This window comes from Symphalangus syndactylus, chromosome 4 (genome assembly GCF_028878055.3).
Source record: "Symphalangus syndactylus isolate Jambi chromosome 4, NHGRI_mSymSyn1-v2.1_pri, whole genome shotgun sequence".
In the NCBI taxonomy this organism is placed as follows: domain Eukaryota; kingdom Metazoa; phylum Chordata; class Mammalia; order Primates; family Hylobatidae; genus Symphalangus; species Symphalangus syndactylus.
In genome coordinates, this window is record NC_072426.2 from 51,894,058 (window position 1) to 51,910,403 (window position 16,346).

Sequence of the window (16,346 nt, forward strand, 5' to 3'; positions counted from 1 at the left end):
TACATCTATATCACCTTTTTTTTTCTTTTAGAGGAAAAGCATAATTCCAGTTTATTAAAAGTGATATTAAATCATTAATAAATACATTTTTAAATAAGAGATCAGCCTGGAAATAACAATTCCTGTCCAAAGGCTGGAGGAATATCCGTAAAAGCCATAGACAATAGTATACAGTTTCTGACATCAAGTGTCAGGAAATTAGTATTAAATGTAATAGTGTGGAATAGCAGAAATACCATGACTGAGGAGTGTCCACGTGTCCACTCCTCATGAAAAATATGGCCTAAGCCAGGGGTCAGCACATTTTCTGTGGTAAAAGGCCAGAGAGTAAATATTTTACACCTTGAGGGGTATCTGCCATTGTAGTGTGAAAGTGGACACAGACAATGTTTCAACAAATGAGGGTGGCCGTGTGTCAATAAAACTTATTTATAAATAACAGGCTGTTGGACCCTGGCCTAAGAATCCTAAATATGAAAAACTCTAGACTCTCTTGAAGAAAATGCACATCTTTTACAGAAGGTTGCTATGAGAAATTCAGTCAAATATTCCATGGAAATTAACACACAAAGGCTATGTATATATTACTACTCTCCCATTGTAGCACCCTAGTTACTATTTACTCTGTTATCTTCTTTTTCAGTATTCTCAAGCCCCTTGGAATTTTTTTCAGAGATCTGTATCAAGCTTACTACTTACCTAGAGTTTCCAAAAACACCCTGTATCCCACTTTTTTATATCCATGACAACCACACATCTGCTGGTAACTTTCCTATGTTTTCTGATTTTTACAGACTTGCAACATCTGTAAGCTCTGGGGGCAATGTGCATACGAGGGGATTGAACTCTATCAAGTCCACGATGTTTTTCTCTTTTTTTAAATACAATTTTCATTTTATTTTTTTCCAGAGGATAGTTTTTCTTCAGACCTTAAGGACTCAGCTCCTTACCTGGGCTTTAGTGGAGGTCGTGGGGCAGCATCCACAGGTCTAAATCAGGATCGGGGTATTTGGTTCATGCAGGCTTCACAAGATCGATTCCTGACTACCTTGCTGTGAATGGCACAACTGACACAGTAATGTAGCTTCACATACAACTTGAGAAGCACGGAGGTGTCAAAGACACTCGCTTTGGAAACATACCTGATAGCTGCAGCCTCTACTATGTTTCAAATGACAAACTTCTTAATAGCCTTGTACTTGGTCATGCTTCGGGCACAGTTCCTGCCACAAATAGGCTGCCCATGGCTATGGCCTTTTTTGGCATGACCATTATTCCTTCTTTTCTTTTGCGTTTTGGAAGCAAGGGCCCAGGAGAGCCTAAAATGTTTTTCTGAGGAGTAACATGATCAGAGTTCCTCTTCAGGAAAAAACAATGTCCAACTGCTGAACAACTAGACAGAGTAATTAACTCACTCTGGCAAAGAATAACATCCTTTATTATGCACTACTATGGGCTGAATTGTGTTCCCCGAACTCATGTTGAAACTCTAATCTCAGTATCTCTGCATGTGGTCCTGTTTGCAGATGGGCCTCTAAAGATGTGATTATGTTAAAATGAAGCCGTTAGGGTGAGCCCCCATCCAATCCGACTGAGGTCTTTATAAGAAGAGGAAACCTGGACATACAAAGAGACAACAGAGACGCAAACACAGTGGAAAGATCTTGTGAAGAGGCAGCTAGAGAGTGGCCATCGACAAGCCAAGGAGAGGGGCCTCGGAAGAAACTAAACCTGCCAACACCTGATCTTGGACTTCCGGTCTCCAGAACTATAAGAAGATAAATTTCTATTGTTCAAGCCACCCAGACTGTGGTATGTTTGTTATGGCAGCCTTAGCAAACTAACACAGATGAGATCAGTTAGACAGCAGTTGCAGTAGTCAGGGTTAGAACCAGACGAGCTGCAGCAAGATTGTAGAGACCAGCACAGGTGTGAATGTGCTGCAGAACTGAAATGGACAGGGCCTAAGAAGAGAAGTGAGGAGTGGGGAAAACGACATAGTAGAAATTCACTCCAACACCTGGGCCTGGTTGGCAAGGAAGATGGTGATACCATTTGAAAATACAGGAGAGTCAAAAAAGGAAAGAGGAGTTTAATTTTTAGACACTTTTCTGGACGTGTCTTGCTACATGCTTTCTTGGTATCTCTTTATCTATCTTGGTCTTTATTCCCTCACATAGTAGACACTCAGAAAATTGTTGATTAATGGACAATCTCACTGAATGAAGAAAATTAAACCCAAGCCCATCTGCTTTTGTTGTTGTTGTTGTTGTTGTTGTTTTAAAATCTTACACCACATGTCCTTAAATACTGAAAAGATACCCTCGATTTTTTTTGAAAGAGCCTAACTATACTTTGAAAACATCCTTTTAGTTATCTTTATGACAGTGGTCCCATAAGACTATAATGTCATATTTTTACTGTACCTTTTCAATGTTTAGATATGCTTAAATACACAAATACCACTGTGTTACATGATCATGTGTCACTTAACTATGGGGATACATTCTGAGAAATGCATCCTTAGGTAATTTCATCACTGTGTGAACATCATAGAGTGTACTTACACAATACTAGATGATGGTATAGCTTATTGCTCCCAGGCTGCAAACCTGTACAGCACATTACTGTACTGAATACTGTAGGCAACTGTAACATGGTGCTAAGTATTTGTGTTACCTAAACATAGAAAAGGTACAGTTGGCCGGGCGCGGTGGCTCACGCTTGTAATCCCAGCACTTTGGGAGGCCGAGGCGGGCGGATCACGAGGTCAGGAGATGGAGACCACGGTGAAACCCCGTCTCTACTAAAAAAATACAAAAAATTAGCCGGGCGTGGTGGCGGGCGCCTGTAGTCCCAGCTACTCGGAGAGGCTGAGGCAGGAGAATGGCGTGAACCCGGGAGGCGAAGCTTGCAGTGAGCCAAGATTGCGCCACTGCACTCCAGCCTGGGCTACAGAGCGAGACTCCGTCTCAAAAAAAAAAAAAAAAAAAAAGAAAAGGTACAGTTAAAATACAGTACTATAATCGTATGGGACCACCATCATACATGAGGTCTGCAATTAACCGAAGCATCATGATGCAGTGCATGGCTGTATGGTATTCATTCTTAATTACATCCTACTCTATTTTTGTATATGCCACTCAAAAATCTTAAGAAGCCCTTAAATACTAAAGAAGAATTATCTCATACTAAATCATGACAGAAGTCTTTCTTAAACAAAGGAGAGTGGAATAGACAAAGTGGCAGAGGAATAGATTGCATAGACTTCAACTTTGCTGGACATGGCAAAGCCTCTGAAAGAGTTTAAATTATTTGCTTAAGTCATTATTTCTGTTCAAATTTCTGCTAGTTTGTCCATGTGGAATTCTGGCCATGAACTTGTATTCCAAACACTAAGAAGTCTAGAATGCACAATCACCAGTTGTTATGGACAAAGAGATCATGTTTTGAAAAGCCAATAGGAAAAAAACTATTTTCTTACTTGTAAAATGAAGATAATGATATCTGCTTCATAAGTTTGTATTTAAGATTAAACAGATATTATTTGTAAAGCTGGCATAGAGCATGTTCTCAAAAATTTCATTCACTCATTCATTCAATAAGTACTTGGTAAATACCAAGGTCCTAGGAACATAGTACAGTGGTAAAGGCCAAACACCTGACACTTCCTCTACCACAGAGCAGAGGGACTCTGCCTAGTCACCATGGCAGTCTCCCTCGTTGTCTGGACAGAGCTGGACAGATCCCATGAATACTTCAGGGCTTTCATACCACCCTCCAAAAAATAATCTATGCTTTACTTTTCTCACCCTTTAACAGCTGAGGGTGTCTCTGTCATTCGTTATTTTTCAATCCAACACCTTCTGTCTATGTCTTCTTTATACATTAGTACCCTCCACTAAAATGGTTAACAAAATTATCTTCCCAATCTCACTTGAATTATACTTCCATTATTGAGTTTAGAGTAATGTAGATACATATAAATATGTAAGGAAAACTAACACTTAGAAACACATTCAAAATAGAATATTTCTCTTTTCACTTAGCTTTTTTTAAATAAATGCCTTACCCCAAAGAAGATAAGGAAATAATGTTAATAAGTCTTACATTTAAAGGTAAAATATGACTTCGAGAAAAGCTTAGATGAAAAGTTAACAGAAGAGGACCCACAATGCAAAATGCAAGACGATACCATCCCAGAATCAGAATTTCCAAAATCAAAGGGACCTTTTTCTCTTGAGTCCCCATCCAATTCAAGTAGTCATCCAGCCAGTGAGTAAATGACACCTCTCCCCAACACACAAACACACACACCCCATCTCCAAATGAGCCAACACTAGAAATAGCTATAAGAAGAAAGGTCAAATGACATTTGGTAGAATAAAAAAAAAAATCTAGGCAAGAAAAGTAACATAATTAATAGAAAAAGTAAGAATACATAAAGAAGACATGCAGCAAGTATTGGATTAAAAGATATATAGCAGGCAGTAGAAGATTATTTGCATTTCGAATTCAAAAGCAAAGTGTTTATCAAGTGGTATGTTTCCAAAAGTAATTTTTTTAATGGAAGCATTATTTGACTGTTTTAATCTCTTCCATTTCCTATTTATGTAAGGCCACTTAAAAACTTATGAATTGTTTTCTATTTACAAAATGATTCAGCTTAGAAAGGAGTAGAATGAGACTGGTCATTCAGTAATTTCTCCCACCCACCCTTGCAGACATCACATCACAAAGACTGTGACTCACTTTGTCATACAATTTCTATCCTCTTAAGAGTTTTTCAGATTGTTGTGATGAATACCGGCTCATAAATCTGAATAAATTTTCAGATGAAACTATCCAGGCCATTTCATCACAGCCCAAAATATTAACAATAGTACCAGACGGTCCCCAATCCTAACTTTTACAATGATTCACTGGCTTTAGACCTGAGTAAGAGAGAGACACACTGACATTAAGGATTGAAGTGTCTGAATCAGGTATGAATTCCCAGGTCTGCATTCCTTAATTAGAGAACTATAACCAGTTCTGGAACTGAGCATTAATGTTGGCTAGAAATATGAATATGTTACTTAACAGTTGAAAAGAAAAGTTTCCAAAATAAAAAGTGATCCAACAAATGACTATGCTTTACCTTTATTGCTTCCCTTGAATAATGTTAAAGGTGTTTGCAGAAAAGAACTACAGTGCTGCTGTATTCAACTTACCATTTTATATGCCTCATACTATAGTATTTATACTTATTTGAAGTTGTTGCCCATTCAACAAATATAGAGTGAACCTTTTCATGGGACTCAGGTTGGTCACTCATTCAGCAATGAAGCCAAAAGGACCCTGGGATGAGTAAATTCAGCCTCAGACCCTCAGAATAGAAAAGAGTAAAGAACCACTGGGCAATGTGGTCTGGATTTTTTAAATATAAAAATTTCTTGCCTGCTAGGAATTTCCAGTAGAACTGGGGGACATGAAATTAAAATACGACAAGCTATTAGAGAGAATTTTTAGATAGTACACAGAAAAGGAAAGATGGATACAGGATGATGTGAAAGAAATAAGGCCCAAGGCATGACTGGAACTGGGATAAGGTACAAGGACAGACAGGACATTTCAGCTTAAGGAAAACTGCCTGGTTAAAGGCTAAGATGACAATGAAGACAGGAGATGTGAAGGGAAGGTCAGAAAGCAAGTTAAGAGACTTGGCTAATTTACTGAGTACATCTTCAATTTAACAAACATTCTTTGAGTGGCCACTGTGTGTGAGGATAGATGCAGCAAATGGGATCCAGTGCTTGCCTACAAAGAGTTCACAGTCCCAGTGCAGAAGCCAGATGCATAAACCACTAACTATTACAGAAAGCATGAAGTTCTGTGTTCAGACTATGTACCAAGTATACGGGAAAACAGTAAAAACCATTAATTCTCCCTGGGAAGGTAGAGGAAAGTTTCACAAAGAAGTCTTTTGGGCTGGATCTTAAAGGATTTTTCCAGAGAAAGGTGAGGATGGGAGGAGTTGTGAGACAGAAATTGATAAGAAAAAGAAGGATTTTTCAAAAACAAGAGTCACATGAAGAAAGGCCAATCATTGTGACAGTAATCGTTATGACACATTACAGAGACTATAATTAAAGCACAGAGCGCTGCAGCATCAGGAGGGTATGGATGGTAAACAGTAAGAAATAAGGTAGGTCATGTTTAAGAAGGAAAGCCAGGTAGGTCTGGTTAGTGCTTAAAATTGTAGGAGAGTAGAGGTCATTAAATCAAGAGGCAGGGCAAGGAAATCACTATGGCTGGGAAACATTTTAGAGAGATATATAGATGAAAGAAGTAGAGAAAGGCATCAGAGACAATTCCATGGTGTCTAGCTTTGGAGACAAGAATAATAATTCACTACAAGCAGAAATTCAGGAGGAAAGGGTGCTAGTTTGAGAAAATTGTGTTAAGTTCTGTTTTATGTATGTTAAGTTGAAGCTATGGCAGTGTGTCTGTCCTCCAAGCAGTGGGAAATTGAGATGGGGAATCAAGACAGAGACAGAGACAATACATGATCTGCTGAAAGAATACAAGCACACAGAAAGAAGAGTAGAAGGCTAAAAACAGAACCTTGGGGAATACAAATGCAAAAAAACAGAAGAAAGTGGAAAAAAAGACAGTTGGATGGGCGAAAGTATAACCGCCTGAGGAGTTCTTCCAGCCCGCTGCACAAGGAAAGACTACAGCACTGCAGTAAAGAAAGAGTTTAACAAACATAAGGCCGGCAAAGCCACATGGGAGATGGAGTTAGTACTCAAACCAATCTCATCCACGGCTCATGGGATAGGAGTTTTTCAACAGCAGTTTGGGGGAAAGGGTGAGGATTGCTATGCAATGGGTGCTTACTGATAATTCGTTGGGCTGAAGATGAAATCGCAGGGGGTCAAAGTTGTCCTCTTTAGTGGAACCATTCCTGGGTGGGGCCACAGGAGTGGTTCAGCAGGTCCAGCTGGAGCCATGGGTGTCAGACATGCAAAAAGTCTGAAAAGATATCTCAAAAGGCCAATCTACAATAGTGGTGTTATCTGCAGGAATGGCTGGCAATCTATTAATATGTCTACACCTTAGCACAACTCAGATTCCTGTCCTCCCCCCAAGCCTGAGGGCCTTTCATCAGCTTTATAAAGGCGGTTGAGTTTTGGGAAAGTCCTATTATCCTTTAAACTATCTCCCAAAGTTATCTGGGCCTAAGCCCAGAAATGATTAAGGCAGCTTGAAAGCTAAAGGCAAGAGGAGGGGAGTGGGCTAGATCATATCTCTGGCAGTGTCATAATTTTCTCAGATATAACTTTTGCAAAGGCAGTTTCAAAAGGAGAACCATGTTGACGTGATGTAATAGAAGCCAAGGAATTATCAAGAGGTCACAGGCAGACAATACTGCCACATGTCAGAGTGGCATGAAAAACTGGAAAAGGCCACATGATTAAACTGGAAAACTACTGGTGCTCTCATAAGAATGATTTAAGTGGAATACTGAGGGCAGAATCTAGAATTTAAAAGAGTTCAAAAAAAGAAAAGGAGATGATGTAGAAGAAAGTACTGATTCCAAGATATTATTCACAAAAGAAAATAAGAATGAAAAACAATGCACAGCATACCTGACAAAGTTTTATATCGCATAGTGAGACAGGACAGCCAAGTATAAAGGGGTCCCTGGAGAACCTCCAACTGGCCTGCACACTGGGAGAATGGGGTGGAGCCACGGAAGTTCATGCCCTTTGCAGGGAGGAGACTGGCCTCTCCTGTTGGGGTGGTAACCTGGGAATCAATCTGTGAGATGGGGGCCTGTTAATACGAATCCCTATTGCTTTGCTGTGTTGTTTTTTCTTTTTCCTTTCTGACCAATAAATTCCATAACCCCTTACCCTCCAAAGTGTCTGCGAGCCTAATCTTTCCTGGGCGTGTGACAAGAACCAGGATTATCCTACAACAATAGTACATGATAAAAATCTTAAATACTTTTAAGGAAATCAGAATTCCCAATAAAAGTTCTAAACAATTTTTCCTGAAAAATGATTCATCTTTCTCTAGATTATTCTAAGAAAAACTAATAGCCAGTCTCCAAAATTCCCAAATGTTTCCCAAATATAACTTTGCTATATATAATTATCTTCATTTAAAGATTGACCAAGTATCTAAACATACATGTCAAGAGACCAAGAAAACTGTAAACTTTGACCAAGCTTTATACAGCATATGGCTCATGAGTAGTTATTTCACAGCAAGTTCCACAGAGAATGTTTTCCTCATCAGCTGACATTTAGTGAGCACTCTCTGAGTAAAAGGTACTGAGTTTTTTATGATGTTTATTTATATAAAGAAGTCATGGTTCCTACCTTAAGGTGCCAGCATCTTAAGGTGCCTAAATTATGAACAGAGAATAATCTGTTCCCAGAATGCAGCCAGATCATTACTACTGTGTACAAATTTCTTTTAAAAAAATACTTTTTTCTTGGCTAATTTGAGTTATCATTTAATTACAAGTTTTCATTATAAATTAATGTATAACTTAATTATAAATTAAACCAGGATCATTCCTTTCAATTGTTCAATTATATCTGGAACATATACTTAATATTCACATAGCTTCTCTTCAATTTTTAAATCTCCAAAATACCTTGAAAATCTGTGAACTTTTCATTTCAGAATTTTATTGGATAATTGATCTTAGAGGTTAAAGTGCGGAAGTCAATAGCTCTTTAAAAATACAAATACACACACACACACACACATCCATTACAGATTTCTTTAAATGAATAAGTATTAAAGATACACTGGTCAAGTCAAAAGTCACCTTGTTCAGGAAGAGTGACAGAAGACAGCTGGATGAGACATAAATTAAACACTGAATATTGGCTGTCTGTTGCCTCCAGGCCTTTCCAATTTCTTCAAACTAAAAATATTCTGAAGGGGTTTAGAATGAGACTGGTCTGGCTTCTAAGAACCACAGTCTATGGCTCAAAGGGCGAGTTCCCCTGGAAGTTACCACTTTTCTTTTCCTCCTCTCCTAAATTCCTGTGGCTATACATAACTTGGCTTAAAAGGCCTCGTTGGCTGTCATTATAATAATAAGGGAGAAAAGAGAAAGCAAGAGCTAACCGAACAGTGGATACAACAAGCAAACACTTAAAATCACAGTGCCACAAGTGCATTTTCTAATGATCCAGCTAAAACTCTACACTGATAATCATTATTCCAAATTATTATGCAAACAATCAAGCATTAACTATTTATTGAGCACTGACAATATACAAATTAAGTACTAGACCAGATCCTAATTTCAGAGCACAGAAAAGGACAAACTCAAAAATGAAACAGAACAAAATACATTTGTTTGGACAGAATATCCTGATGAGGTTAAGATTTGTGCCCCAGGCTGGGCCCGGTAGCTCACGCCTGTAATCACAGCACTTTGGGAGGCCGAGGCAGGCAGATCACCTGAGGTCAGGAGTTCGAGACCAGCCTGGAAAACATGGTGAAAGCCCGTCTCTACTAAAAATGCAAAAATTAGCTGGGTGCGGTGGCAGGTGCCTGTAATCCTAGCTGAAGCAGAAGAATTGCTTGAACCCAGGAAGCAGAGGCTGCAGTGAGCTGAGATCGTGCCACTGTTCTCCAGCCTAGGTGACAGAGTAAGACTCTGTCTCAAAAAGAAAAAAAGAAAAAGAAAAACATTTGTGCCCCAAAGATACAGATTTGCCTTCCTCCATTTCATAGACTTTTATCCCATGCCAGCCTTCTTACAGACGTGTCCTACGGGACAAAGGGGCCCAAGCAGGGTATTTGGAAAATCAACAAACACTAGAATTGGAAAAACAAGCAAAGACTACAGCACATGTGTAATTACCAGCTTGTACAGGCATCTCGTGGTTTTAAAATAGTAGTACCAATAATGTGAGACCTTATAATGTCTTTTCAACATCACTGATGATGAGTTCTCAGAATCAGTGTGTAGATGAAGAAAGTCAATTTTATGCTTATGATATTTAAAGAAGGGTTCTTGTTTTGTTCATTACATCTGTAACATTTTATTTTCTAATTAAACTTTAAAATCATGTCCTTCCACATAAAATGGCATCATAAATCAAAATGAGAATACTTAGAACCCAATTGTTACACCATTGTCAAAGTCTAATTACATAACGGTCATTTTATAAACAAATGAAACCCCTCAGGGCATGTCATGAGGGGATATTGCCTTTTCTAGGCTGAAGTCACTTGGCATCAAACTCATCTTAAAAGGCTCCTAAGGTGTGGTAATATCTATGACTCATGAATTGTCCTTTCATTGCTGTACTGATTACATGATTTCCAAGATTAAATGAGCTATTAGATTCTGACTTCATTTGTTTACTGCACCCAATATTTATTAGAGTAAATATCAAGTTCATTAAGTAAAATTATTGCTATCCACTTGCCAGATATTACCAAAGAGAGGTGGGGGGAGAGAATCTAGTACATGTATTATTAAATCAATGGTTCCTAGGCCGGGCGCGGTGGCTCACGCTTGTAATCCCAGCACTTTGGGAGGCCGAGGCGGGCGGATCACGAGGTCAGGAGATCGAGACCACGGTGAAACCCCGTCTCTACTAAAAATACAAAAAAATTAGCCGGGCGTAGTGGCGGGCGCCTGTAGTCCCAGCTACTCGGAGAGGCTGAGGCAGGAGAATGGCGTGAACCCGGGAGGCGGAGCTTGCAGTGAGCCGAGAGGGCGCCACTGCACTCCAGCCTGGGCGACAGAGCGAGACTCCGTCTCAAAAAAAAAAAAAAAAAAAAAAATGGTTCCATTTACCCGAAAGGCAGTAGTGAAGAGATGGAAAGGTGGTTTTATCCAAAACCCCAGGAAATCAACCTGAGGCACCTGTAAACTAGTAAGAACTCCTCAAAGGGGCTAGCAGCTCACTACCCTGAAATGGAGGAAACCTAACCAAAGTGGGGTCCAGCAGGGCACACTCTATGGTGGAATGGAAGAGCGCACTGAGGCTGAGGGATGGCAGGAAGAGAAGGCAAGGGGCCAGGTGGTAAGAAGCTCATTCAGGATAACAAAAGAGGAAACCCACAAGTGAACTTGAGTAATTGGTGACTTTTCTGAGCTTCAGTATCCTCTTCTATGAAAAGAGATGGGTAAACCAGAAGGTCTGAAGCCTCCCTTTGATTTCACAAGTCCATGTTTTTATGCTTGGGGTTCCATGGAACACATGCAGTAGCAAAGAGCCCAGGGGTCAGGCCCACCTACAAGCCACCCTGCTCCACACTGGAGTGGGCAGGTCCCTCTGCCTTCCCAAGTCTCAGCGTCCTCTGGAGCCTGGAAGCAAAGAAGTGTGGCAGACAGGCAGTCACCTCCTGGGAGAAACCCAAGAGTAGATCCAGTACTTCTAACTACCCTCATTTTTTTTTTTTTTTTTTTTCTAAATAAGAGCACCTGGAATAAATTGAATACTAAGTGTACATAAGCAGCATACATTTCACTTACTATATTCTACCACATGTTGTACGCGCTGCTTGGGATAAAGTGTTCTCTCTTCTGAATGTTTTTACACAGCTTGCTACTTTAGAGTATATACTTAATATTATCCATTCCCACCGCATTGAAAGAGGCCTGCCAAAAGTTAAAGGATGCCAAAAGGAAGGCAGGAGTGCAGCGCACATGCTGGAGAAGGAGACACTCTCCAATCACTTTTAACATCTTGTGTTTATCAAGAGTCTCATGTCAAATGAAGATTATTCCAGGACTATGAGAAAAACTCCAGAAAATGGGCCCTTTTGAGTGCAAATTCAGGAGAATGCCCAGGTGTGAAGCACAGCTGACCTTCAGCAACACTGAAAAATTGGAAGCATTTGTGTTGTGTCATCTTCTCCTTACCTCTTCTTTCAGAAAATTTTCCTCTCTTTCCTACCTCACAGCTCCCCACTCTGTCTCCTCTTCCCCTGCACCTCTCCAGGACCCCATCATTTATATCACAGTCTTCAAAGCATCCCTCCCCAAACTCCAGTCCTTCTGGCCAGCTTTTGGGGAAGAAATTGCACTCACAATTTAATCCATACTAAATGTTAAAATCTGATAATGGTTGAACTTGGCCTTTCAAAAGTTACCTGCAGTTTAGAAAACATGTAAGCACAAAGTGTCATGCCAAAGGAAAAAAAATTCCAGTGAAAGATGTTCAGACTGTTTTGGACAAAACAGTCTGAGGAATGAGACCATGGATTTTTCAACTTTTCAAACAGGTCTAGAAATCTGAGCCATAATGTAGTAGGAAACTGTGGCTACTATTAACTATTCTCCATGTTTCCTGGTCAGTTTTATTTGTTTTGGGGGGTCTCCTCGTGGTTTGCTCAACTATCAGTAAACATTCAACATGTGAGAAAATAATATACTGTACTTAACTTTATGTCCAGGTTGGGCTACATAGAAATAGATGAAATTTGTGATTTTTAGATTTGTATTCTTGTCAGTCTATTGCCTGGTACAGGTATCCTTAAAAAAAAAAAAAAGAGTAGTCTTTTTGGGGACTTGGGAACAAAGAGTGGGAAGTTGGGGAGGGACAGGACTACAAATTGGATTCAGTGTATACTGCTTGGGTGATGGGTGCACCAAAATTTCACAAATCACCACTAAAGAACTTACTCATGTAACCAACTACCACCTCGTCCCTAAAACCCTATAGAAATAAAAAATTTAACAAAAATTAGTAGTCTCCACAAGTCTGGATGAGTTATTCTATATTTCCCTTTTAATATCTTGTCCTTAGCTAGTTATAAAGTTAGCAGAGTTCTCAACCTGAGCACTAGTGACATTTGGGGTCAAAAATGTTTTTGTTGAGGGTATTATAATGTGCATTGCAGGATGTTTAGCAGCATCCCTGGCCTCTACCTGCCAGATGCCAGTAGCACCCTTCCAGGTTACGGCAACCAAAAATGTCTCCAGGCATTGTCAAATGTCCCCTGGGAGGCAAAATCATTCCCATTTGAGAACCACAGAGTTAAAGTAAGATTACAAAAATGAAAACCCAACTCGCAGTTAGGAAGAAAAAGTTAACAGTTGTTTTTACAACGGTGGTAATGTGGTATGCAATTCAAAATTATGTCCACCCACTAACCTCTACATAGTTTGATTCTAAGGCGAATCGGGTATCAAAATCTTCAAAGAAAAAATGATTCAGCAACTAATAGAGTCTGAAAAAAAAGAGTATTAGGATAAATCCCAAATATTAACTTAATTTAAAGGGAAATTTTTCTGTCTTCTGGTCATAATACATGCTTTTTAATAAACAGTTTGTGATACTAGAAAAGAACAAAACCAATTGGGACACACAGCACTTTGCCCTTGTCAGCTGAGATGGCGTAGCAGACAACCGCAGAACAAATGTCAATCACAAAGATAATTTTTTGAAATAGATACTCAAGTTACCAGAATAGAGAAATAGTACTAACCCATGTAATAGGTTACAAGCATCTTTTCAGTTTTACGGGATTAAGTGATTGATAAAATTTTTAAATTACGGCAAGCCTGAAAAAAATTAAAGACTTGCCTCTCTTGCAGGTTGCTATTTTGGAAGCAATAAAGACTCAGTTCATATAAAAGTGCATTTCCCATTCTTCTGACAATTCATGTTTGGTTGTAGAATTTTCTCCTTTTCCACCCCCCCCCCCTCCACCTCCCCTCATGACATCCCATTAGCATCCCAAGACAAAGGCAGAACTACAGGGGAGTGGCGCTGGGACCCCTGTGGGTCTTTTCTCAGGCAATGACAGAATCAGATTCTCCACCTGGAATCCATAAAGGAAGGAACGCCATAACACACAGGTTTTAAAACGCATGTTTACATACACTCACAGGAGGACAGGTTACAATATATTCTAGTCCTCTTTCACTTCAAATTCCATCAGTGTTGTAAATGGGCTCATCTTATGCCCCTTTCTTTCTCTTTCCTCTAGACCAGTGGCTCTCAAAGTATGATGTGATCAGCATCCCCGGGGAACATGTTAGAAATGCAAATCTTCAGCCCCCACTCCAGACTTAGGGAATCTCCTAAAGTCCAAGCACTCCTTATTTAGGCCAGTGTTCTTTCTAGAACCACAAACATTGTTTCTTACAGAAAGCAAAACTGCAATTCTCATTTCATCCTCAAACCTGTTGCAAGGTAGTAATGTTAATTAGCCCCACGTGAGGGATGAGGAAACCGGCTCTGGGGTTAAGCGTCGGCTCAAGGTCTCAAAGCTAGTCACTGCAGGTGGAAGATTAAAGTGTTTGCACTTCTTTTCACTAGTGAAACAAAGCTATGGCACTTTATTAACAACATCTGGATTTTTTGCTGGTTGGCTGGTTGGTTTTTGTTTTTGCTCTTTCAGCTTTCGTCAATTCGGAAAAATATAAAACAGAGTGGGTGAGAGTAGTGTGCCATATGCCTCGGGTCGTCCCGAGTCGGAATTTAAGGGCAGGACTCTGGAAAGGTGTTTTTCCAGTAAAGACCGTTTCGTTCTGCTGCGGTCCGTCCTGTCTTTGTCCCCGGGACAGCACGTAGCAGACAGAAGCGGCCAGAGCTGCATGATGGGGCCGCGGGCATCTCCAACGCGACAGGTTGTCTGCGGGAAGAGAGACCGTTCGCGAGGCCCCGGCGCGCCGCGGCTCCGGGCCGGGGGTACTGGTTTACAGGGCAAATTGGCACACCCCAAAGCCCGGGGGACGCCCGGGCCTACGCCGCAGCCCGGGAAGGAGGTGGTGAGTGGTGAACCCGAAACCGCCTAGGGCCGCGCGGCCAGAAACCACACGGACCGCTAGGGTCGCAGTGAAGATCCGGGAGGAGGGTGCAGGCTGGAGGGGAGAGAGCGGGCGAGAACCCAGGAAATGGAAATGGGGCGGGGACAGCGGGCCGGCACTCACTGTGAGGGTCGCTCTTCTCCCGGACCCCGTCAACTCGGCCGTCGGGGTGGATGCGCAGGAAGAAACCCCCGTTTTTGCAGTACAGCCGCTTGGGGTCCTTGAAGTGGCCGGGCGGGAAGGCGCCGCTGCCGCCATCCTCCGGCAAGGCGGGCAGCGTGGTGATGCTCCCGGCTGCCATGGTCCCTGCGGGGCCCGGCCGGGGACCCCGAGCAGCTGGAGCCGCGCGGGGAGCCGCCGTCCCCCGGCCCCGGCCCCGGCCTGCGACCCGCTCCGGGGCACGGCCCCGGCCCCGGCCCCCCAGCCTCCCGCCCGGCAGCGCGCGGCCGCGCTCGCGGTCCCCCAGCCTCGAGCCGCTCGGCAGCTCTTCTGTCCGCCGGCCCCTGGTGCGCGGCTAGCCGGCGGCTCGGGAGCTGGGGTTCAGGGATGGTTGTCTCCGCGGACGCCGCCTGGGGAGAGCCGCCTCCCAAGCTGCAGCGCCCGGGATCCCGTTGCAACCGCGGGCACCGCGTCCGCTAATCTGGCACCCGCCGGGCCGCGGCGTCACATCTTCTACATCTCCACCCCCGACACCCACCAGCCTCCCGCGCCCCCAGCTCTCCTCCCTCCTGCGCGCCGCCCCCTACTCGCTCGGGTTTTCTGGGGCCGGCCTCTGAGTCCGGCAGTTCGGCCACAACACGCAAGCGCGCGACATCAGTCCGGGGGGAGCCCGGCCTCAGTCGGGGGCGGGGGAGAGGCGAGTGGCGGGGGGCGCGCGTCGGAGGCCGCGGCAGGGCTTTGGCAGTCCCGGGACTCCACCGCCCCTTATCCCCCAGAAGTCACCCCCGCCCAACCCCCACACCACCCAAACCATGTTTAGGCTTTCTCCACACTGCGGGGCTTTTGCTGCGCAACCAGCCATGACTCAACTTTTAAAAGTTTAAACTCAACTTTCTCCCCCATTTTTTTCCCCGCTAGCGTTTCAAAACGCAGAAGCCGTTTCCACCCCAAAGTAGAGAAGTTGGAATCCAAGGAAGAGTCTGTGTCAAGAGCAGGCTTTGAAAATCTCGAAATCACCAAAAGACGAGGGGTACACATGGGGCATAAACTTTAAAATTAAAGGACAGAGGCTGACCAAGAAAACAAGTGAAGGAGGCCAGAGAAGGGGAGCAGATTGGGTTGCTAAAAGGAAAAGGTTTCCTTTACTGACCTAACTTGAATTAGACGACACAGAAAGATGAGGATGGGGATAAGGATAAATGCTTATCGCGATTGAAGCGCATTAATGTCTGCACTCGGAGCTGGCATTTGCCCTAGCTAAATTGTTATGCATTTCTTGGAGAGAGAGTTATTTTCTGTAAATCCCAAATGTAAAATTGAAGTTAATTGCATTTTGGTAATTTTCAGTAGGATATAGCAGGTGTCACAGATGATTAGCAAAATATCTATTCAGAAA

General features: G+C 42.3%; 1 protein-coding gene across 2 annotated transcripts in view; it reads right to left on the reverse strand.

Annotated features, from left to right (window-relative positions):
* FGF2 (fibroblast growth factor 2) overlaps nt 1-15,593 on the reverse strand; it is a 72,933-nt gene extending 57,340 nt beyond the window's left edge. The window contains exon 1 of one of the 2 annotated variants that reach the window (XM_063637930.1): nt 14,915-15,593. In XM_063637930.1, the coding sequence (XP_063494000.1) occupies nt 14,915-15,092 (178 nt within the window). In that variant the 5' untranslated portion in view covers nt 15,093-15,593. The remainder of the gene's footprint in view (nt 1-14,914) is intronic. The other variant, XM_055274656.2, reaches the window with a different exon arrangement.
* Nucleotides 15,594-16,346: the final 753 nt, after the last annotated feature.